Below are 23,812 nucleotides of genomic sequence, written 5' to 3'. Positions count from 1 at the left end.
CCATAATAAACTGTTTCTTTTTGCCAGACACTAAAAGCTGCCTGGCAGTGTACTATACAAGTAGGTTTTAAAATTTTTACTTTACAGATTTTTTGAAATTGTTAAATGTAATGGCTATGCTGTGTATGATACGTATGTAAATTGACTGATTTAAATTTTTAGTCATGGAATAGTATATTTAAACAGCTTTGGCTTTGATCTTCCTTTTTTTTTCACCGTCTTAAGCTATCTGAGACAGAAGAATCTTAAAATTTCTTTTTCTTTCTAAACATGTTTTTTCTTCTCTTTTTTTTTTCTTTGCTCTCCTTTGGCTTAATTTAAAGTAAAATAACCACAGAAGATACCTGTATGAGTTCATGTGAAGAAAAATGTCCATTTTAAAAATACAAAGATGTTTTTAGTAGACTAGAGCAAATCCATCATGCCCTGTGTGATAGCCTTCTATTAAAGCGATATTTGTAAGACACTTGTTTTGGTGTTAGTTTCTGATGCCAAACGACAAACATGAGAGAATGCAGAGATAAAGCTGACACTCTGATCTTTGTTTAAACAGGTCGTGCTTTTTATTTAGTTCTGTGTGCTCGTTATAGGAGCTGTCAGGAGGAATGTAAAGTGGACTTGAGTTTGAATTTGCCATGCATAGCCTATTCTGACATTGACGTTTTTGCTTATTCTGCTAATGATTTAGAGCGTATAATGCTGTTTGTGGTCATATTTATTTAACTGGATTTATTATAAGGAACTAGGAAAATTGTCTGGGTTATGTCCCCCTAGGAACTGAGCAGGACCAGATCTGCTTTCTCAGGTGTAGTCCTCATCACGTGAAGAGTAACATGGGAGGGAGCCCTGCTTTATTTTAGTAGAACATGTGGAGATATATGAAGAGGTTGCTATTTTTTTTAAGTCAGCCAGCTAGAATTTTGCCAATGAATTGCAAGAAAGCGGACTCAAATCCCATGAAACCAGGTAATGCTGAGTTGATTTTCCAAGCAGTTTCTTTTTTCCAGACATGTGGAAACAATAACAAATAAGGAACAAAAACAATGAGTTTATAATTGAGAGCTTTAGTATTTTGCACATAAAACAATTTTAATCTCAAGTGATTAATAAACATGGTGAGATGAAATCAGTGTAATCTATCTGATTCTTGCTGAACCTTGTTTTAAAGAGCAAGTGGGCCAGTTTAAGGGTAGGTATGTAAGGTAATCTCTGAGGGATGATGATCCTCGATGCAAGTACTGTTATATTAAGGTGTATTATACGGTTACAACATATAGTTTGAGGTCTCGGAAGAAGATTGAGTACAGTGCTGTCAACTTTAATTCACATGTTCCGGACTGTACACCAGGCTAGATTCAGTGATCATTGTCCATGGGTGAAGTAGATTCTTTGTCGGGAGTATGTGAAAGCGAAGTGGTCTCTGGTTATGATTTCTAACTTGTATTGCAAGTTTCTAACTTGTTATTGCAAGTAAAAAACTGTTTAAGCAGGAATGCAGATTGACAGTCCAATATAAGATATATTGTGCAAAGGAGTGGAGCCGTTATGTTAGTGACCTGCTACCATAGTGACTACCTCTAGAGGGTAATGTATAGTTTGATCTTTGCCACTGGTCATTGCTTGACCTCACTGTTCAACAAGCTGTCAACAAGTGCACCAGTTTTGCTGCGTTTGATATGACAGTGGGAATTATGTTAGGATTAACAAGTAACTGTCCCTGTTTATATGTAGTAACTTGCAGTCACTACTGATTAGGGATTCATTACACTAACCTAAATACAAAATATTTGACACTGCTGCATTCAGTCACTATTTAAATAGCGAAAATTGCATTATCCACTGTGGGAGCAAGATTGGGTCTGTAATGTCATTTAAGCATACTGTATTGTATATTATAGAAAGCCTTGCTCACACTGTGGTAAAAATGATTGGTTGGCTTTTTCAAACCTCTGTTTTCAAAGGTATGTGTGGTACATTTCAGTTTGAGGTATCTGCTCTAACTTGTTACATAGTTTTAGTTTATCTATTTCTTCCAGTTGCAGGTTTACTATATATGGCAAGTTCATCTTTTTTGAAAGCAATTTTTTATGCAGAGTTCCTATTTGATCTTTTTAAGTTGAGATCACCTGCCATACAGCCAGTGGAGCTTGCTTTATGGCAGATGAAGGTCTTGCCATGCAACCAAAGACTGAAGCCAGCAGAGCAGCTGCAGAAGCAGCCTAAGGAGGAGGTGATGGTTACAGATATTTTTGACTGTTTTTTCTCTGCCTTTTCCTAATTGGCTGTTTTGCTCCAGCTCCCTCTGCCAGCTCTCACAGTCACTTCGCTTGCTTAACATGCTCTGTACCTCAAACGTTCAGCATGCCACTTTCTTTCTTATCGTCTTTTTCTTCTTCTCAGCTGCTCCATCGTATCCCACCTTCTCTCTGCTCTTGTCTTTATGGAGCTAATTCTGATTAACCATTCCTTTTCTGGAAAAGAATATGGAAGAAACATAGTGTTTTGCCATGGCACCAATTATTTCTCTGCAGTGCTGAAATATTTTTCTCTCATTTCCTTTGTTTGATTTCTGCAGACTGTAAGCTCTTTGGGGCAGATCTCTGATTGTACAGTGCCTACCACAATCTGCCTCTGGATCTCAGTGTGTCTTTGAGCTCTTAAACAATAAAAATAATAAATAATTCCAACATTACTTTGACTTCATGCAACAGACTCTTCGCCTTTTTTTGATAGTAAAAACTTTTTTTTTTTAAAAAAATAGAGCTTATCTTCTGCTGTTTCTAAGCGGCATCTCAGTTTTGCCTCTCAATGCATGTACTGAAGGCCCTCGAGTGAGTAGTTTTTGGTAAAAGTTCAAGATATCTTGCCTTGTGCACAGAGGAGAGGATGAATTAAAACTCCTGCCAGTAGTTAGCAATGCAATGCCTTGAAAAAATGAAATAAAAATGTCACTTTAAACAGTTTCCAATGGAAAATTCAGATTTGGAAGTACCCCTAAAAATTGTCCCAGTTTCACCAAGTTGATCAATTAAGTGGTAAGGGAAAAGAAAATCAAAAATGGGTAGTAGTTTTCTTTGAATAATTTGGTGTTTTCCTCCTAAATATCTGTTTATCTAGATTTCCATTTACTTTTTACCCACTTAAATTTTTAGCTTTGCTTTAGCATCTTTTGGGTCAAATGAAAAATTGTATTCCGCTCAGATAAATTTTCAAAAATGTTCTTCAAACCTCCACAGATCTTCAGTGCAGACAGTCGTGAGCAGTCAGTGGGAGCCAGCCCAGTCACTGAGTGCCCAAGCGGTTACACGTTGGTTGGGTGGCACCTGAGCGGTGTTTTACAGCGTGATTGCTCCCGCCTGCGCTGGCTTCGCTGCCATGGATAATGTGAGGGCGTTATCTCCGTGAAGCCGCTGTCCGAATCGTGCTTCCTTCCTGGGCAGTCTCTCGAGCTTCAGGGAGAGCAGTGTTTGGAAGTGGCCCTGTGCAAAGGCCTTGTAGGGCTGAGTCCTAGTGATGAGAAAGCAGCAAGATCCATGTGAGAGCATCCAGAGGATCTTGACCCGCAATGCTCCCCCACCAGGACTGTGTATCTGGGGCTTTCCCCTTCTGTCTTTCCTCTCTCCTTCTCTTTGAAGGAGAAGGTGTTTAGCTGCCTCTGCCTCCCTTTCCTATGAACCTTCTGTGGTGCATTTGTGTGGGCATGAAAAGGGGACAAACCCACTGACTTGTTCTCTCAGTATTAATGGAGTGACCTGGAGGATTCCAGTGGGGACAAATGTAGTTAAATGATCGAAAGGTGTAAACAGTATAATTTATAGGGCAATATACTTAATTTTCAAAGTTTTGTCTCTGAGAAGAAAAATGTACGTGTTAAAAAGGTTTACACCATTTTTTCTATAATTGAACTTCAGCCCTTAATAAAAAATGATGGGCTGATCTCAACAGTTATCATTATAGATAAACTTAAGCTGTATTCAACTTTCCACCTGTTATATTTTGTATCCTTGTGAGCTTATACTCTGGCATTTCATTCATCTTGAACTGCAGGAGTAGATTGGCCCATTTTATTTTTCCGTTTGTGTGTATTAACATTGAGATCATCAGCCTTTCAAGAGTGTTTAGATTGTAATGCTAGATTTCTGTCTGAAACCAGAGAAGATTGGCAATAGAAACATGACCAAAATTAAGAGATGCTGCTTAAGAAGCAGGGAAGGCTGCAGACTACTTTATTGGGAGTAACTTCCCTGGGTAAAAAGCAACATTTCCCAGGTCCTGTTAACCTCAGAGTATGGGAGCACTAAAATAATCCTCTGCTCAGCGTCAGGCTTTGCCACATTCTGATATAATTTTGGTATCGGAGCAAACAGGCTAGTCCGTGTCAGATGTATGTATTCTGCTCTCAGCTAGGCATGAACAACCAAATGGGCCAAATTTTGTGTCTTTACATGCAATTTCAGTAGAAAGAAGTTTGGATGCCTTCTGTGGTAAGGCAGTGGATTTGACCCAGGGGAGGCTGGACAGACGAAACCTGGAAGATAAGTGTTTGGCCATTTGTCACAAAAGCTGAAAAAAAAAGAAGCAAAACTACAGTTGCAATTTTAAATCAAGCCTTCATTTTTTAAACATGTAATATTTCCACATTTATGTATTCATTTTCTAACTAAATAATATTCATTTTAAAGGATTCAAGAGCTGAATCAAATGGCAGGTCCAAATTGCTGACTGAGATACACAGTCACATCACCACAACTCTAATTTACTCCTGTTGGAATGTCCATTTTTAGTATTTTTTCCACATAGCCTGTATTTTTAGCTATTTTTCCCCAGAATGGGTATTATCATTCTGGGACTTGTAATTTTTCTTGTATAAATGTATACCCATGATTTGCAGTAACATAACAGATTCTGAAATGCTGCTGGAGATGAAAGTAAATTTTTTAGAGTGAAGAATGAGTTCTGTGGCTTTTGGATATTTATTTTAAATTTCCTTCCCTAGAGGTAATTGCTTAAATAGATTAGCTACCTCTGCAGGTATTTGTAGATAAATACAGGTAATATTGTGCCAAACAGTATATTTTTGAGGGAAAAGACTTGGTTTTACCTAAGAAAAATGGATCAATTTAAATATTTTATCCAAATACAATATTTTATACATTCAGGCAAGATCATATGTAGGATTGCAATAAAGCATTTAGCCTTGAAAAATGCCCAGTGTATTTGTACATCTTAAAGTATTGCAGTTTTACATCCAAAAATATATTGGTTGTATTGTAAAATGAAAGGTAAAAACAAATATTGTTAGTTTGTGTTTATTTTTTAAATTGAATAAATGAACATTTTGTTTATATGGATGAGGATTTAATTTAGAAAATGACATTAATGATAATTCAAAATAAAATTATGTCTCCATAAAGAAAAGATTCAGTTACTGTAGTTTTGGGAAAAGAGAGAAAATAGAAATAAATAATTTAAAAATTAAGTAATAATTTAAAATTAATTCAATCATAGTTTAAAATGGGACTAGCTAGGAAGGTTTCTTAGTAGTATCTGCTCTAAATCAATACTGAGTTAGATTTCACAGGCAAATTATTATAATTTTAGTTTTTCCAAATTCATTCATCTGGATGCCTATTTTTCTGGATGCCTGGTCAGAACTTTGGCATATAGTAGGTAAAATATATCTGTTGAGGAAACTCCATGGAAACGAATGTAAAGGCGTAGTTCTAAAAGACAGTTTATTTATCTCATTTCCCTTCTATACTACTTGCCATATCTGTATAATCTTTTATTATAGTTTAAGCCAACTGGTATGTTGGTGTTTTTTATAAATAAAGTAACGAGAGAAACATGTATAATATTTGAGAGCAGCACAGGAAAACTAATTTGAAGAAAAGATTAACTTTATCGAAGAATTTTGTCATAACATATTTGACAAGTTATTATAGTCAGCAGGGGAGAACAACGATGTGTGTTTTTTTGCTTGATGAGAAATAACTTGGGGCATTTTGTTGTTGTTAATTACAGAGAAATAAGAGGTCTTATTTAAGTCACTATTTTTTTCTCACTTTACAAAACAGAGCTTGTTCAGTACCCTGTAGATCTGCAGCAGCAAATCTGTGATACATTCGGTGAGGCACTGAAGTGTTCATTGATAGCAGAAATAGAAGTTCCTAAACAGAAGAAGATAGATCTTGCATTTCTTCCCATTGAAGTCAGTATGATTGGTAGACATACAAATAACACAAATTATACCCACTGGTTTAGGTATGTGAATGGGAATAGCTCAGACTTCCTGACAGAAAAGATATGGCCATAGCATTTAATATTATTTAACTGATAAGGGTTAGCAAAATCAGATTCCTTAGCACAAAAAAAAAAAAAAAAAAACCCTCAGACGTGTGTTTTAAAAAGATCCTCCAAAGGGCCCCCTTAATGGTGTTGATATGGTTTCCTTAAGCAGACTTAAGTATCATCCATCAAGGAGAGCTGGAACTGAGAAACGGATTGCCTAAGGTCTCTGTCAGTTACACCTGAAACCGCGGTTTTTGAAAATGAGGTTTTATAGCATCGTGAAGCATATGTGCTCTTACTCCGTGATGAGAATTGTGAAATCCATGGTAAGAGCCACTGTAAAGAGGCATTTATTCAGATTTTTGACCTTAAAACAACTTGACAAACTCGTATAGCAGTATAGCTACATGTTGTGCCCTGTGAAGCAGATGGTGCAATATATTTTGCCATCTCATGGCACTCACTGACTGAATTGGTGAGTGCATTCCAGTTTTCAGTGGAGATGAATCTGCATTACAAACCTCACTCTGATTTGTACATTTATTCACTGCTTAAAAACAGTGATTTCTTAGAATGTGTGGATATGGAGTTGGAGCTGCCCTTCAGTAATGTTTTCTCTAGATTAGGTCTGAGACACAAAGGCAGCCCAGGGAAATATGTGAGATCTAATGTGTGTGCCAGGCCTTCTGTGTGTGCTCTGTCTGTTCAGGGGATAGAGGGCTTCAGGCTTGAAGGCTGTCACCCTGGCACGTTTCGTGAGAGCTAAACTGACATTTAGAAAAACTAACAATCTCAAATGCTGCACAGCTTCTGTAGGGTTAGGTTTCCAAACAGGTTTTTGTAGATTGCTAAATTCGTAGAACTCCGTGAAGTTTGTAAGGGTGATTGATAAACACCTTGAATGACACCACAGATTATCATTCAAATATCCTCATTCCCGCTGACACTAACTGCAGGTACATAGAGCACTTGCTTTGGCAAAAGTGGACTTATAAGTGCCGTGCTATAAACCGTAGCTTTATTTGTTTGTTTTTTAAAATGCAATTGCAAATGTCACTGCCTATGACAAATTGTATTCCTTTGGAAAGCCTAATGATTCTATCAGTAGAAGTGTGCATGATCAACCTTAGTATCTAGAAGCGTCTCGATGACATTTGATTATGCTGCTTTCCATTTGAAGTCCACAAGTGTGTTAAGTGCGTTCAGATGCCTCGCTGTCAAGTGAATCCAAAGCAGTCTGCTAAGGGAAGACTCGGTGGATGTGTTTTGCCAGGATTTGCAGTCTGTTTCTTTCAGAAAGTGAAGGGGAGGAAGAGGAGAGTGTATCCCTTTGGAAAAGCTCTCCGCTGCAGAGCAATCTGCCTGGCTTATCCATTCCTGCAGAATATTGCCTTTTTAGGATGGTTTCAGGGTTCATTTCCTGATGGCAGAACTGAAGATAGCAAACTAATTCTATTGATTGGTTCCTAGCTGGAGTGTCTAGCTGGAGTGTGAAACGTGTATTTTAGACAGCCAAAAGACATTAGAGATTTAGTCTATTTATCAGAGCAAGTACTTGCTTTAGTGGTTCTAGTATATTTTGGGGGGAGGGAGAATTTAAAACAAAAATGTCATATTTTTTGATAACTTAGGGATTATAGGAATGTTACTATAACATTTGGGACCATTCCTGCAGAAACCACTGTGTCATTTTTGTTCGTTTAATGAAAGGATCTACTTCTCCCTATAAAAGATGAACTGACAAGTTGCAGAGAGCAGTTTCTCCTCAGTACAGGGGAAGACCAGAACTCCTGACCAAACTCTGAGAAGGGCTTCTTGTTACCAGTGTCAGTGGTTTGCACAAAAAGTGAATGTATGACCATGTCATCTGTAATAGGTTCTCACACAGTCCTTTGAAGTATTATGCTGCTGCTTTGTCATGGGCTTTTCCTGAAAAAAAAACGTGGTTTTGATGATTTATAGCTGCATGAAAACATCTTTTTTATTATTACATTTCATTTCTCCGTTGCATCCTCAAATCCCAGCTCACCAGGCTTTGTGAAAACTCGCATCTTTTCTGTAGCTGCATCTTTGCTGCTGATCTAGTTCCAGCCTTCTCTTCTTTCCTCTTGTTGCCTCACATTTACTTGTGCAACTATTGCTCTTCAATTCTTGCCATGGTGCCTTGGCTCTAGGCAGGTCAGGCACCTTGTCTTCATTTTTTTTTACAGCCTTGCAAAGGTTGTTGCTCAACAGGCATCTTCTTAGCAGTTTCCTCTCTTAATTTGTAGCTCCTTTGTGTTGTTATATTATCCTCATTGTTACCATTATTTTGTCTTGGTTTAATCATTATTTTAGGTGATATCTGCTTGAGCTGTGGTGTTCTCAAGTCTAGGTGCTTATTTTCTTTTGCTGGAATCATTGTCAAAAGTTCTCAGTATTGTCCTTGGGCTGGGGAAATGAAGAGTAGGTGATGGAGGGCACTGTGGAGATGAGTAGCCACAGTGAGAGACAGTGAGCAAGGGAGGAAACTGAAGAATGGACAGAAAAGAGCAGAATCTGGGAGCAAGGAAGTGAGATTCAAGTAAAATGCTGGCTTGAAATGGAAAAAAAAATCTATACATAAAAAGGCTGGAAAATCCATGCAAAATAGAAGGAAATTATTATAGCAGCATTGCAAGAAGACTTTGAGATAAAATTAAGTAAGGGAATCTTTAGGCTAAAAAAGTCAGGAAATCTCTGTACAATTATTTATTTGAGGAATTAAATATATGCCTGGGTTCAGCCACCTGCCTAACTCAGTAATTCCAGAGACGAGATGGCATAACCTCTTATGGCCTTTCTACTTTATGGCCTTTTATTATCCAAAGCCTGTTGAGGACAGTGGAAAGGTGTCTGTTTTATACTTTGGACTGTGGATCAAGGCTCTGTGGACATTTGAACACAGACTAGAGAAAGCAGCAGAAAAAATAATGTACAGAGAACATTCCCGAGATCAGTAAGAAGATGGCTTAGCTGATTTAATAGCTTTTGCTCAGTCTGTGATTCTAACAGCCAGGTTTGTGGTATTTATTTTAGTATTCATGTTCTTGCAGTCCTTTTTACATTTCTCTGTTTTTCCCTGGCAGACATCCCGCAGCTCCATAAGTCTGGGGGAAGAGGGTGGTTAGCATGTTGTTGCTGTGGGGATTTGAGACTTAATGCTCTATGTTGGTAATGTTGGGCATATAATTTTAAAACTTGCATGCTATAGCAGCAGGTAATTATTTCCCTGCTGCATTTCACACCCTGGTTTGGGAAAAGAAGAATTTTCAGATTATTTCAAGAAGAGAAGAAGTTATAAATTTGGGGAGTATTGGGAAGGAAAACAGTAAGAGGATAATAATGGGTGTCAGTCTGGTTATCAGTCAAGCTGGAAAGACAGCTTGTTCTGTCGAACACCAAGAATGTTAGTAGTGAGCCAACCACTTATGCAGGAAGGCAACCCTAGACTGAAAGGTAAGGTTCAAAGACATCTGTGTATGTTTTTGAAATGAGCTTGAATAAAACTCCCTACTGAATTATGCTTACTGATTATGTATGTTACAATATTCTGATTTTTGTCTAGCACGAACTGTTTATGTGATTGCTATTTATTCTATTTTTTATGGCAGGAGCTGGCTCTTTTTTTTTTTTTTTTTTTCTCCTGTCTTGGATGCTTTTTATGTGTCCAGGGTTGACATTGTGTGACTGTCATTTGGCAGAAGGCTCAGCAGTGCTGCAGCATCTTTTCTTCCCCTCCCCTTTTTTTGTTTTCCTCTACTTCAAGTGAGACATGTTGGCTTCCTGTCTCCCACATGTTTATATGGGAACTTCTTGCTGAATGCCTGTGGCTGGCATCCTTGCAGGCTGGCCCAGCGCTGTGATTCACACACGCTGCCATGTGCAAGGAGAGATTCCCCACTTCCAAGGGCTCCTCGCCACTAAGTGGTGCGGCAGCAGCGCCCTTGCTGGAGCTTGCTTCTGTTGGCAAGCTCAGCAGGATAAGGACTGCGAAAGGGCCGAGTTAGTTTGTGTTGGGAAGTGCTGTTTTCCACTTACCAGAAAGAGGAGGCAGAGCATGAACGCGGATATTGGGATGCCTGACTCCATGAGGAGTTGCTGCAGGAGGTTTGATGTATCGCTTGAGAGAAGTCACAAAAGACAGGACCCAAAGAGCAGGCTGGCAAAAGTCATGTTCTTCGCTGTTGTAATAAGCACTTACTGAGCCCAATGGGAGATTCCAGATCTTATTGGGCAGTGCCTTAAATCCTTGTAACCGCTGTACAGTTGTGTGTAAAATAGGCATAATCCTTGAATTATAAAAGACAGGCAGTTGCTTCAGGTAGTTTTATGGCCTCATGTAGAGCCATAGAATCACAAATTATTAATCAGACTGTAGAGTATTTATAGAAGTCACCGGTTCTAATAGTTTCTTTCAAACAAAAGTAGGTTCACGCAGAACAGCTTGCCCCCTATAAAGGGTCTGACCTTGCTTGTACGAACTTCTTTAAAAATGCATCATTTTATGCAGGAGGCTCCTCAGGGAGGGTTCCTCACATCTGCCATCTTAATTTCTTATTTCCTAAATGCAGCAATTTGTACTCGATTATTCTTACAAGGATCATGCTCCCTTCCTTCCCTGTGCTCTAGCTCATTCCATTTTGTTGCTTCGTCTGTTTGCAGCCTGAACACAGCATTGGAGAGTGTTTAAAATCCAAAATTTTCTTTGCTGTTAATCCAGCATTTCCTTACCAATCATTTTTAGGGGAGGGCATGAAGGAATCTGGTCTTTTATCCTGCAACTGTTTTCCTGCAGGTTTTAGTGATAGCAAGTTGTCATCAATCTGAATCTCTCATTCTGATTTTATAAAGGACAAGATTTCTCAAAACAAAAATACTCCACCACTTCTTGGAACACTTAAGATCTTTAGTAGTTAGGAAAAGGACTGAAGCTCAGATTTTTTAAAGTGCCTAGGTGCGTGCCTCCCACTGGAACTGAATTGGCCCTACATACCTATGAATAGCTTTAAAAATCTGTGTGACTATGAAGATTTTCCTCATTTATCATTATTGGTACCATCAGAAGGCAGTAAGAAATATCAGCAAGGTTACACGAACTTGTTCTGCTTTCCAGAAACTGCATGTAGTTGTGAATTGCTGCATTCTAGTGTGGTTTTTGATTAAAGGCATTTACTTTTGAAGCAGATTATTTATACTGGACAGACGAAAAGAGCACTTGCTAGCATGAAAGTAAATATTTAAGTTAGACAACTTTTAGAATGGATGCAAAATTATACTGAAAAAATACCCAACCTTATTGCTTATAATCCATTTTTTATTAAAACTGGGAAATAAGAGTAAAAATCACATTTAATTTGCTTTCTCATGTTTCCAGGGGATACTCTTTGCGTTGCAGTAGGCTTCACTTTCTCACCGTGTTTGCAGAGCTGTTGTTCTATACTAGTATAACCTTTGGGGAAAATTTATTCCCAAACATAAAACCTCTATTGCTTTTACCTTTTTTTTTTTTAATATTTAATACATTTCATTTGTGTGTTAGGCCTCAAGTCACTTTCTTTGCCAGTGAATCTGGAATTTAGGGCCAGTGTCGTGTGAGGGGAGGATGTGTGTGATGGAGCGAATTCCTCATGTCTGTATCGGAAGTTCTCTCAGTGATACTAAAAACCAAGAGCAAGTACTGACATGTGCATGCAAAGCCCAGTTTCTTAGGATGTAAAGAAAAACCACTCGCAATACGCCCCATAACAAATGGCACAGACTTTCTGAAGAAATGGTTAAGTTGATTCTTTTTAACTAACTTGCATTTTAGTCATCTATTGGTGGGTGCTCTGTGTCAGGTTTGTTTGTTTGTTTTCCCTTTGAAGGTGCCTATCTATAAACATTCAGCAGTGCAGCCAGAGAAAAGATAAATGATTGTATTGGCAAAGCATTGTAGCTTGACACACCATTCTGAAGAGTAGCGGCCTTGTGTTTTAGATTTGTATTATGTTTTTGAACTGTTTGGATTGTTTGAACAAGTTATCCTCTGTGTTCCTTTGCAAGTTTACTTCCCCTCCTGCCTCCCACCCCGAACTCAAATATATTCACCAAACTGCTGAGTTGGAAGGGTTTGTAATGAATTTGTCAAGCCGTATGTCTTCCTGCCTCCATATCCCCGCTTAATCTTCATCTGACATTAAATAAAGCAAATCCCAAACAGATTAGCTGTCGAACAGTTATGCTCCATCTCTTCAATCTGCTTTTAGGTTTTCCGAGGGGGAGCGTGCTGATTAGGTAAGGAGATGTCATGGTCTTCTTCTGTCGATATAGGAAGATAGCAGATATGATTGCCTGAGACACCGCAGCTCCTCGGTGCAAGCATGGCCTTCGCCCAGTCGCACATTATGGCAGCTAGAAGGCACCAGCACAGCAGACTCATAATTGAAGTGGATGAGTACAGCTCCAACCCCACACAGGCTTTCACGTTCTACAACATTAACCAGGGACGTTTTCAGCCCCCGCATGTGCAAATGTAAGTATTATAGTTTTGTTACGGCTCTAACACAGACTTCTGAATTGTTATTGCCTTGTCGATGTGGTGTTTGATGGGCCAGTCAAAAAGAATTCAAAGAACGCTGTTCTGCTGCTTTTCTAATACTAATTACTGTAACGACACAAAATCAGTCCATTTGGAAAGTGTAAGTATTTTTAAAGGATGGAAGAAAGATCACTCCACTGGCCTAACTTGATATTTATGTATTAAAAAGGGGAACGAACAACATGTGGTGGTATTAAAAAAAAATTACAAGGATGATACTTTCCACGGTCTTAATACTGTTACCGTTGTGCACTTGCTTATTGATGTAAATATCTGTTTTAATGCCAAGCCTGTGTTCACAACAGGTATTTTCCTATTGTTTCATTAGTTATATTGCAGCTACATAGAAGGAAAAAATGACATCAATAAATAAAAGAGTGCGGGCACCCATCCGACAACTCACTTTCATACCAGCGATGTGCTGAAGATGCCAAGTGCTTAAAGAGTAATTAAGATAATGTGTTTGTTTCTGACTTCTAATATCATGACAACATCAGTAAAATTAACTGCTTTAAATGATTTACTTGTAATGTAAAAAGTGGAGAATTATAATTACAAAATGAAACCTGCCATAACGTTTAAAGCCAGAAGGAAGAACAAAATGGTTAAGCCATTACAAATAAATTAAGTATAAAATTCTACTGTAAAATAATTTTATAGGGAATAAAAATGTCTGCAACATTTTATTGTGTTTATTAAAGAGAGAAGCAGTCTTCCCTTTAGATCAGAAGACTGTTTTTTGTTTTTTAACAAAAACTTTAGTTCCTTTATGAAGAATAAATAAATAGTCACTTCATTCCCTTTTTTTTGTATTTAATATAATTTGATAATTTCTGAACATAGGCCACGATTTTTGCCGTTAAAAACTCAGCAACGAATTGGGTGTTCAGTCTCTATTCTGGGATACTTTATATAAATTATTTGGCGTAAATTAGGCATTGTATTTTGTTTTTTTTTTTTAAGGAAGACTAACATATATGTTTGGGTGGTGAACTAACACTTTTTGGGGCAGTGTATGGTTTACAGTCTGTGTTTGAGGTTTTTAGGTACTACTGAAATGCAAACAATAAAATGAGTTGAGTGTTAGCTCTGGGAAACATCTTTTATTTAGAAAGCTGGCAAATGGTAGCAAAAATAGAAACAAACAAATGTGGGTTCAGAAATACTTCTGTAAATCAAAATGCCAAATGCAGATCATTTAATTTTTTTAAGTTTAATGAACTTTAATGAAGTGTTTTTTCTTTACATTTTGTGAAAGTGAATATACACGTAGTTCCTGAGCACTTAAGGATGTGTTCACCAGTCCTAAAAACTAAATGATTTTTACAAGTAAAATACTGGGCTGCAGATAAGTAATTTATTAGTAGCCCCTTGGAACTCAGCAATATGCTGCTTAAGCTTCTCACCAGTAACAAATCGTTATTACCAGAGGACTTAGACCATCAACTGCATGATAGGAATTCAGAACCTAAGCAAGCAGTTCAGAACAAGTTAGCCTCAGAAAATTGTTCCTCAGAAGAGTTTAGCAATGAATGCTCTTATGAATGATTAATACTGCTGAAAAAGCTTGTGCAAATAGGAGAACAGGCGAGATCAATTGAAACATCTACCACAATTTGACCTACTCTCTCTCCTGCTACAGAAAATGCAAATAATGTTTCTGAATACTGACAATATTGCTCTTGCCTCTTACCAGTGAACAGAATAGGGACAAAAAAAGGGAAAAGTATATATAAGCGTGACAAAAGCACCTTATATTCACATCATTGTGATGGGTGAAATCTTAGCCCATGCATGTTTTGTTATTAATATTAGAGAAATGAGGGCTTTGCCTTGTCTTTGTACATATTTCAAAATACCCGGATTTGTGATGTTGCAGGCAGTCATGAACAGATTTCACAGACCTATTGACAAGTGAACTTGTGCTAAACTACTGTCACCCTTGGAATACAGTCTTGCACCCCCTCCTTGGATCTCACTGTTGTTTTGCGTTGTCTCAGTGTCTGGAACACGCTGACAGCATTTTTGTAGCCCCATCCGTGTTTGTCATGTCTGTGCTGGTGTCATGACCGATTTGCTACTGACAAGGCAGCCAGTAAATTCTGGCAGTGCCTTAAGTCCCTCCATCATTTCTAGGAAGTTCCTGTCTTGCTTCTTCGTGATACTCCACTGAAGTCTTGTGTATAAAACAACCCCTAAAAGAAGTTTTGCTCTGAGATTTTAACTTTGCTTTTCAGCCTTTGCACAAAACTAACCAGATCTTTGTACCCCTGCTCATTTTGCAAGCAGTGCACTGGGTGGTGTTGTGACAGCTGTTGAGCAAGGTGTTACACAAGCATACGGGGATCAAGCCTTCAGATATTACTTCCAATAATATAACTCAAGCACCTTTGTGAAACTTGACTATATTTTTACTTATATATGGCCTCAGTGTGTGCTTAACTTTTCAGCATGAAAACCTGTAATTTATTTGGTTCAATATATTGATACCCTTTATGCAAATTCTCTGGCCCTTTGTGCACATGTAGATGTTATAAATTCCCCCAAAATCAGCAGAATGCTGTCCACACGTCTCAGCCACCCTGTCCAAACTATAAGAAAAATCAGATGTATGGTGTACTTCTTAGGTTGCTGTATGTAAGTCTGTTGTTTCTCTGTTGAGCTTCAGAGAAGGAACATGCAAAGTACATGCTACTCCTTGACATCCAACTTACTGCTGGCCTGGGCTTTAAGAGATTTCTGAGGAAGAAGAAACACCCTCAGGTGCTTTAAGGGCTCTCCTAAAGACTCAAGGAGCATAATTTAGATCTGTCCACATTCCTCATTTTATTCTAGTATAGTATGCATAATTCAAACCTAGCTAACTAACACAGTATGTAACTCGCTTTGGGAGCTGCTGGCAGGGGGAGGAATATTCAGGAGTTTGCTGTAGGGGTGCTTAATTGTTTTACCTTGGAAGGCTCCAATGATGACCAAGGCCATCTTCCAGTCATCCCTCTCTAGCCATCCCAGTTCATTTCCCACGCAATCCATGAGCTAAATGCAGCACCCTTTGCATACACTGCACTTCTCAGGAAGTGGAAATTTAGAAGGATGGCTACAAGGCAGTCATACTAAAAGGCCATTTCTCCAGAATGGCTATAAAGCCCCTCATGAATGCCTGATGCTTAATGTAATGGCTTTTAAAAAGAAAACAACAGTTTTTATTCCTAAAATGGTATAAGAAAGACAGTTATGAGATAATTTACTCATATACTTCCTACTAAAGTGGAGAAAATGCTAAGAACTTCTTTTTTTAATGTTTAACAAAGTTGAAATGTTTTAGATGTTGTTCTTGAGTCGCTTTCTAGTCTTGTGAAATTCTCACAAGCACCTTAGTTTCCCTGCCTTTAAATTCAGTAGAATTCTTTGACATAGAGAAGAGGTTGTGATCAAAGATGATTATTTTATGCCTTTCAAGTAATCACATGCCTTCTGGAAATTTACCCAATAAACTCGGGAATAGTGGCATTAATAACAAAGGTCCCTGATTTCTTTTTTCTGGTTTTATTTATATGAAAGTAAGAGCCTGAATTGAAGTACAACCAGCAAGGAATAGGAAATATGTGTTATATATTATGACAGTGAATAAAACTAATTTTGTTTGTCCTTTCAGAATAGAAGTTTAAAAAGTGAAATAATTCATAACAATTCCGTGTATCTCTCACATTTCTAGTGACATAAAAATAACTCTTGCATCTCATACTTTTTGCGTTTATGTTACCAGAATTTCCCTGACTGGAATAGCAGATATGGTATAGTTAGATGCATTTGCTACTATGTATGCTGATGAAATATGGATTGAGGATAAAAAGATTGAATGAGTTGAAAATGAGTATACCTCATGTAGCAGAAAGGTATTCTCTGATTTCCTCTTCTATGTCATGACTATGTTTCATAAAACTGGGGCTGATCTTTTCTTTTGCTCAGTTCTGAGTATTGAGATTGGGCTCTGAACAATACAACCTCACCCCTCACAGCATCTGATTTCATTTAGTATAATTAAGCCTAGAAAGTTGCCACAGTTGTCCTGACAATAGTCAGGCTTGAACGTACATTTACAGCTGTTGTCAACGGAGTTCTTATCTTGCTCTGCATTAGCACACTGAAACATATCTCTAAAATGTGTTAATTAAATCTGTTGGAATTATATAACTCGCATAAAAAGTTATAATTAGAAAAATGCATTTAAATGTATTTATGTATCTGAAATAAATCTTTTCCCTGTGTACCATGTAATCACATTTAAACAATGCAACAGGATAATGCTGTTGCTTTGAAACTGGCATTGCCTTTGATTTATTTGTATTTGCTTCAGAGTTACTGCCATAGTTCAATCTATTTTCCATAATCTCCTCAAAGTAATCCATATATCCAACAAATACTGAAAATGTTGTGTTGTGAACATCAAGAATTTCTACCTCCCATTAGTGTTAGGTTTGTTCTAATCAATTCCTTCCATCAGGCAAATCTAGAAAATTGTATGATCTTTTGTAAAGGTAAAAATTAGGATTAGAATTGCAAAGTAGACAGTAAAGTACTTTATAACCTTGTTGTGATACATTTCTTACAGGGTTGATCCTGTGCCCCATGATGCTCCCAAGCCTCCAGGATATACTCGATTTGTCTGTATTTCTGACACTCATTCAAGAACTGATCCAATCCAAATGCCATATGGAGATGTGTTAATACATGCTGGTGATTTTACTGAGCTGGGACTTCCTAGTGAAGTTAAAAAATTCAACGAGTGGCTAGGTAAGTATTGAATTGTATGTGTATTTGAAAGTAAATTTGATTTACGGATTGTATCTGCCCCTTCTGCCTTCCAGTAAAAACCATCAGGCACCCAGGAGTGATGAATATTAATTTGACTTTTAAGTTTGAATGGCACTGAGCAGGAATCAGATTTTTTCTTTTTCTTTTTTTTTTAACAAATATTTTTGCATTTTTCCAATTGAGCAAATAAGATTTGTGAGACTATTCATCTGTTCTGCCTTCACACTCTCAAGCGTACATTAAGCAACTTCTTGGCGTTAACAACAATTTAAGTCAGGAGGCCTTTAATGATTTACATAAAACCTCTTACATACATTGTTATGGCTTTGCTTTCCCGTTAAAAAAAAAAAAAAAAAAAGGAAAAGTTGTTGTGACTGAAAACATTTGTCTGTTTAACCCCGGAGGCGCAGAGCTTTTCTATCTGTGGCTCAGCTGCAGCGCAGCGATGAATTCCAAACAAAGCAAGACGTGTGCCTGTGGTTGCTGCCGTGGATGTGGCAGACCAGATGTAGATGCCTTCTGTAGGCAACTGTTGGCATTGGGAGCTGAAATTCTGTTCCACTGGGCAAGAGCGCGGTGATTTACATGTGCTTCGGCAGTGTTTTGTGCTTGCTGAAAACAACGGCGGTGGAAACTGGGGAGCATGCGCTGCATCCAGACAAAACCCCTCATCAGTATTGTTCATGCGGGTACCTTAAATTTAGAGTAAAAATGGATTCTTGATTCTGAGAGGGGAGGAGAGGAAGTGAAGGTCTCGCTAAAAGGAAGGACACAGGACAGTGTACTGGATTTTAGTTTTTAAATCAATTTTTTTTTTTTGTATTTTTACCTGTCTTTTTTGCTACATGCTGTAGCATTCTGTTGTAAGAATGCACAAAGCTCACAGACACAGGTAGGCTGAAATGGGATTTTAAAAAATGTCAGGACTTTACAATTTAAACTAATGCTTATAGACCAGCCCCCCTACACCCCGTTAGCCCATTGAGGGTAAAGATAACCCCAATGAAACTGATAATATGCTCAATGTAGAACAATTGATTTAGGGAAAATACTAGAATGCATTAAACTAGGGAGGTAGAAGAATCTGGAAGTACAATACTCTGTTGCAGTGCCCTTTGCTGTGTCTCTATACCCAAATGGAAGAGGATAGTTGTACAACAAAAACAAATTTTAGTCAATCTCTTAGATCTCTACCGTGCATTATAATCATGTACTGAAAATAGCATACAAAGATGTGAGAAACCACGTGGTTATCCCTTCTAAGTAATACCCATTTTATTTATCTGTTGGTTTGGAAAGAAGAGCGCTCTGAGACATTGCTTGTGAGCAAGGATGCGGGCTACACACAATCGATTGCTTCAGTTTTGTCTCTCTCCTTCTCCATTTGCCTCTCTGCAGTCTCAGCTGTGCAGAGCTCTGAAGACGTCTGTAAGCTGAAATGCTCCCTGTTTGGTAGGGAGATTTCACAAGGCGTTTCTGTGGTCGTCATCTTTATTCCAAAATTAGGGTTATTCTTCTGACTTTTAAAGCATACTTCCAACTTCATGATAGCATGCAATTTGGGAAGAGTTAATTTCTGTGATTTGAAGCATATTTTTTGCAAGAGCATGCGTTTAAAATATGCAAATTTAGGAAGTTAAATAAAGGATTTTTTAGTTCATTGGCAATTTGAAAAAAAAAAAACCTAAAGTTTTGAATTAATTCTGAAGAGTCCAATAGAAAAATAGTTGGGAGTCACTACGCAGGTGTCATTCAGCTAGCATCTAGCCTTTTGCTTCAGTTAAAAATCACAAACACTTATTTTTAAATTCATTGGGGTTTCAAAAGCAACTTTAGTTTTTATTTAAAAGGTTTTTTTTTGTTGTGAATGAAAAATTTGTGAATTCATGAATAGCCTTAGTGTTGCATATTCTGTAGGCAGTGATACATTATCAATAGTTTCCCTTTCGAGAAAAAGAAACTTCATTGGGACTGTTCCTGCTGGTTGTGAATTTGGTTGTGAAAGGTACTGGGTCTCTCAGTTTTGATTTTTCTACATTGCCACTTCCAGTATCTGCCATGATTTTGCAAATGTACCTCCCACATCCTACCCAACTTTCTCCTCCTTCCTGCTTTAATGTTTTGTTAGCTTCTTAAGAAACTAATTGACAGAAAGACTTGCACCTCCACCCACATCCCTATCTGCTGCTACCAGATCCTCTGCCTTTTTCTTTATCCCAGAGCGCTGGACTCACTCTCCCGCTTAGTTATTTTGTGCTGCCTCAGTTTTCCCTCCACTGCCATTAGAGGACTATAACTTTGTTTATTCCTTGGGATGAACCAACGGGGTATTTGTTTATTACCCCTTCCTTTGAAGTCAGCTTTCTCTTGGATTTCAGGCACACGTGCTACTTCTGCTTTTTCTTCACCATATTTTTATATATAGCTGATTGGTGTCCTTTGGTTTCCTTTTCTGCCATGACCTCCCGGGTCTCTGCTGCTCTGACTTCTCAGCTATTTCGTCTTTTCAGGAGGCCTTTCAGCAAGTTTGACCCTGTCTTTCAGTTCTGTGTAAAATGGCTGTGCCTGACTGAGGCAATGTGTACTTTACATTAGCATCATTAACTGCCATGAGCCTTATGGTTAAATCGAGCACACGCTCTAGTCTTGTGCTGATAGAGGCACATTGCTTTCCTGAGTCATACCTTAAAATGTGTTCGCTGTTTTTGATGCTAAATGTATACGGGTACCTAGGAAGACTGGGACAGCTCAGGCAATGTCTGCCAGGCCCAGTGTTGTCTTTGACAGTGGCTGGTAGCCAAGGTGCTTTGCTTTGTCTGCCACTTAGTCACCTAATTTTATACTTTTTATCCTCTGACCCTTAAAACCCTCTGTTTCTTTTCATTCTTCTCCTCTGTAATCAGTTGTTTTCTCCCACTTTTCTTTCTCTCAAAGCCTGCTCCCCCTCTTCCCAGGGAGGCCTTTGAGGTTTTATGAGGCCTGGGTTGCTGCCCAGCTCTAGGGAGGAGATGCAGGGCTGGTGAGAACTGGATGTGCACATTTTCTCAACCTCCCCTCCAGTGCAGTCCAAGGACTTCTGGAGCCACAGCAATAACTTTGTATTTAATAGCCCTTGACAGATTTTTATTCTATGAGTTTTTAAATTGCTTTTTGAATCTAGGCAATGTTTTAGTGCTGCACAACCTTGTGGCAAAGAGTTACACAATTTAATACGGACTGTGAAGATCTTTGCTTATTTTGAACCTGTCATCTTTCAGGTTCATAGTACTATTTCCTAATCCTGGATGAAACAACTTCACAATTCCACTCTTCATTCTGCTCAAGATTTTATAAGCTCTTCCCATATTTGCCCTTCTAATTGTGGTATTTTACAAGTTGAAGACTGTTTACTTTCTTCTGGTGTGGAAGTCATTAAATACTGTTGATCACCTGTGTTTCATCTCTTTACCTCTTCTTGTTGTTCTATATCCTCTTAAAGATAGAACAGAACTGCACACATTCCAAGTACACCACAGATTCATCCGTCAGTATGCTAAAATATTTTATTTTATTTTCTTCTCTTTTCTTTATTTTTAATATTATGGATTATTGTGTTGTTACTTTAGACTGAGAGTAGGTGCTCAGTTGTCATTTTTATGACATGTAGCATCACTACCTGTGGTAACTTTAAAAACTCTTTCCTTTAGTAATAGTAATGGTTCAGAACCCCTCACTTTATATCTAAATTTGGGTTTTTTTGCGACACTTGCATTATTCAGTGTAAATCTGTGTTCAGTTTCGTCTGTCTTTTTATTGTCCAGTCATGCAGTATCATGACATATGTCTGCAAGTTAGGTTTCTGTTTTACTACCCTTATTCATGGTATCTTAGAAAAGAAGAAAAGAAGAAAAGAAGAAAGAGGAAAAAGAAATGAATAACAAGTCAACACAATTTGCTGATGGTGCTAACCCTTTCCTTTTTCCTTATTTGATCTTTCTCATTTTTATATTTCATCTTTTCCTTTTTATACCTAGTCTGCTGCCTGATTATATTTTTCTTCCAAAATTTGTTAATCCAGATTTTGAAAATCAGAAAACACAAAACGTACATTATAGTTGTGCCAGGTGGCAAAGTGGCAGTTCAGGAGGCCAGGGAAGCTTTCCTGTGGCATTATAAGGATGGATTGGAGGATAGTTTTGAACATATACTGCTTTTTTTTTTTTTTTTTTAGTATGCCCTGGAGTTTTTAATGCTAAGAATTTAAGCATCTGAAAGTAATTAAGGAGAATTATTTTTAAACACACACTAGTATGTAGTCAAGGCTAGATAAGGCAAATTATATTCTAGGATATATCCATCTATGTGCTTTAGCTATCCCTTTTACTGAGATTTTCATTATTTTTGTTTCATTATTTTATTCTTTACCTGCATATAACTCAAATGTGTTGTAGGACAAATGCAGAGACAAATGTCCTGCTTTAGTGCACTCATCAAATGATGACTCCAAGTCTATCTCCATTTTGTATCTCCCATATTTTTGGAACTGGAAATTGCCTGCCTGGCTCAATTGCTTGTGCGGTTCTCCTTGCCCAAGTCTGTAATAATGATTTCCAAATTTTGTGTGCTCCAGGACCCACTGCCCCTTTGAGCTTATGAGTTACTTTCCTGGACATATAACTATGTAGCTGATCTGTGGCATAAACTGCAAAATACTTTTGTAGTCTCTCTGATCATTCACTCCCATGCATAGCTTGCTAACATATTTTATAATATCCATTGTTTCAGTGTGTTTGATTGAAGTTTCCCGATGTCAAAGATGCTGTTGCTATTTCAAATTCAAGTTCAAGGTAAATTTGAGATAAAAGCAGAAGGTAGCTTTGCATTATAGTGAGAAACAATAATTGGCTCTTCAGAATACTTTCCTGGAAATGTTAATTGTGTGTGCATAGCACGCACACAAAAATAATTGATTAATACTCTCACTTCAGGAGTTGACCTGGGGAGATTCAACTAAAAGGATAACATTTTTTCTTCCAAACTTCAAATTGACTTAGAGTGAAGATGCCTTCCAAATTTTAATAACTAGCACTACTAGATTTGTCTGTTTCTGGTATTACCCTGGAGATTAAAAACAGTTTGAAAGAAAGTCCCTGATAGAAAATAAAGAACCTAAAATACAAGTCTTAGATTTACTTCTTTTCTACCAATTAGTCTTACATATGATGGTAGTTATTTTTCTCTCTCTCTTAACAGGTATTTTATATTTTTAGGTTCACTAATACTCAAATTTAAAATAGATTAAATTTGTGTTCAGGAAGAAAGAATATCAGCTTCAGAGCAGCAAAAGAAATTACGATTTATAAATTGTAGTCATGCCATTTTGACCATCGGTAATTACACTATTTTTATGTTAATGTAGAAACCCCTTGAAAGGAGTATTTAAGCACTAATTATCTATTTACAAAAGAATGGTTTTGGAAATGCTGTGAAAAAACACTGAGCTATGTAGAGATTTAGAACAGATGTCATTTTCAAAAAACTGGGCATACTAAAAAAAAGTGTTGATTTTCATTGCTTTTCTTAAATGTATATTGACTGAGACGCTTGTGCATGTCTCAGGTTCGGACAGCACAGCATTGATAAGCGCAGGGCAGCATGCTCTGTCACTAATTCTCTAATTCTGGGCATTTACAGTATCCTGTAGACTTCCGAACATGAAACTGGCTGCCGGGAGTCTCAGGGAATAGTTAAACTACATCCCGGTGCTGGGAAGATGAGCCAGAACATGTTTTCCCAGCTATTCCTCCCATGCTAGTGATAGGAAGAGAAGCTGTAAGAGTTGTAGGTGCTAAAGGACTTTACCCGCATTCCCTTCTCCCAAACACGTTAATGGTTTGGGGATATTTCTGGCAGTTTGTACTAATACTGAGGCTGATTCTTTCCACCGGAGTGGAGTGGAAAGTAGCCAGATTGGAAGATAGGTTCTCAGTTCCTGGGATGATTCATATGAAAGTGATGTCCTATGATTTTTATAAATATTGATATCTTTGGCCCTCAAAATAAGCAAGTGAGAAAGAATAGCCAGTCTGGATTTGCAGACAAATTGTAGTCAAGGAAGGCAATGGAGCT

The 23,812-nt window shown here is 37.8% G+C and overlaps 1 protein-coding gene across 3 annotated transcripts in view; it reads left to right on the top strand.

Annotated features, from left to right (window-relative positions):
* MPPED1 (metallophosphoesterase domain containing 1) overlaps positions 1 to 23,812 on the top strand; it is a 57,660-nt gene that overhangs the window by 1,437 nt on the left and 32,411 nt on the right. For 2 of the 3 annotated variants that reach the window (XM_010215810.2, XM_088525625.1), the window contains exons 2-3: positions 12,558 to 12,823; positions 17,502 to 17,683. In XM_010215810.2, coding sequence (XP_010214112.1) covers positions 12,672 to 12,823; positions 17,502 to 17,683 — 334 coding nt within the window. In that variant the 5' untranslated portion in view covers positions 12,558 to 12,671. The remainder of the gene's footprint in view (positions 1 to 12,557; positions 12,824 to 17,501; positions 17,684 to 23,812) is intronic. The other variant, XM_088525627.1, reaches the window with a different exon arrangement.

The sequence above is a fragment of the Tinamus guttatus genome, unplaced genomic scaffold (assembly GCF_059628265.1).
Source record: "Tinamus guttatus ecotype Peru unplaced genomic scaffold, ASM5962826v1 Tinamus_guttatus_pri_ptg000229l, whole genome shotgun sequence".
In the NCBI taxonomy this organism is placed as follows: Eukaryota; Metazoa; Chordata; class Aves; order Tinamiformes; family Tinamidae; genus Tinamus; species Tinamus guttatus.
Note: the sequence above shows the minus strand (reverse complement) of the source record. Positions and strands in the feature narration are given on the sequence as shown.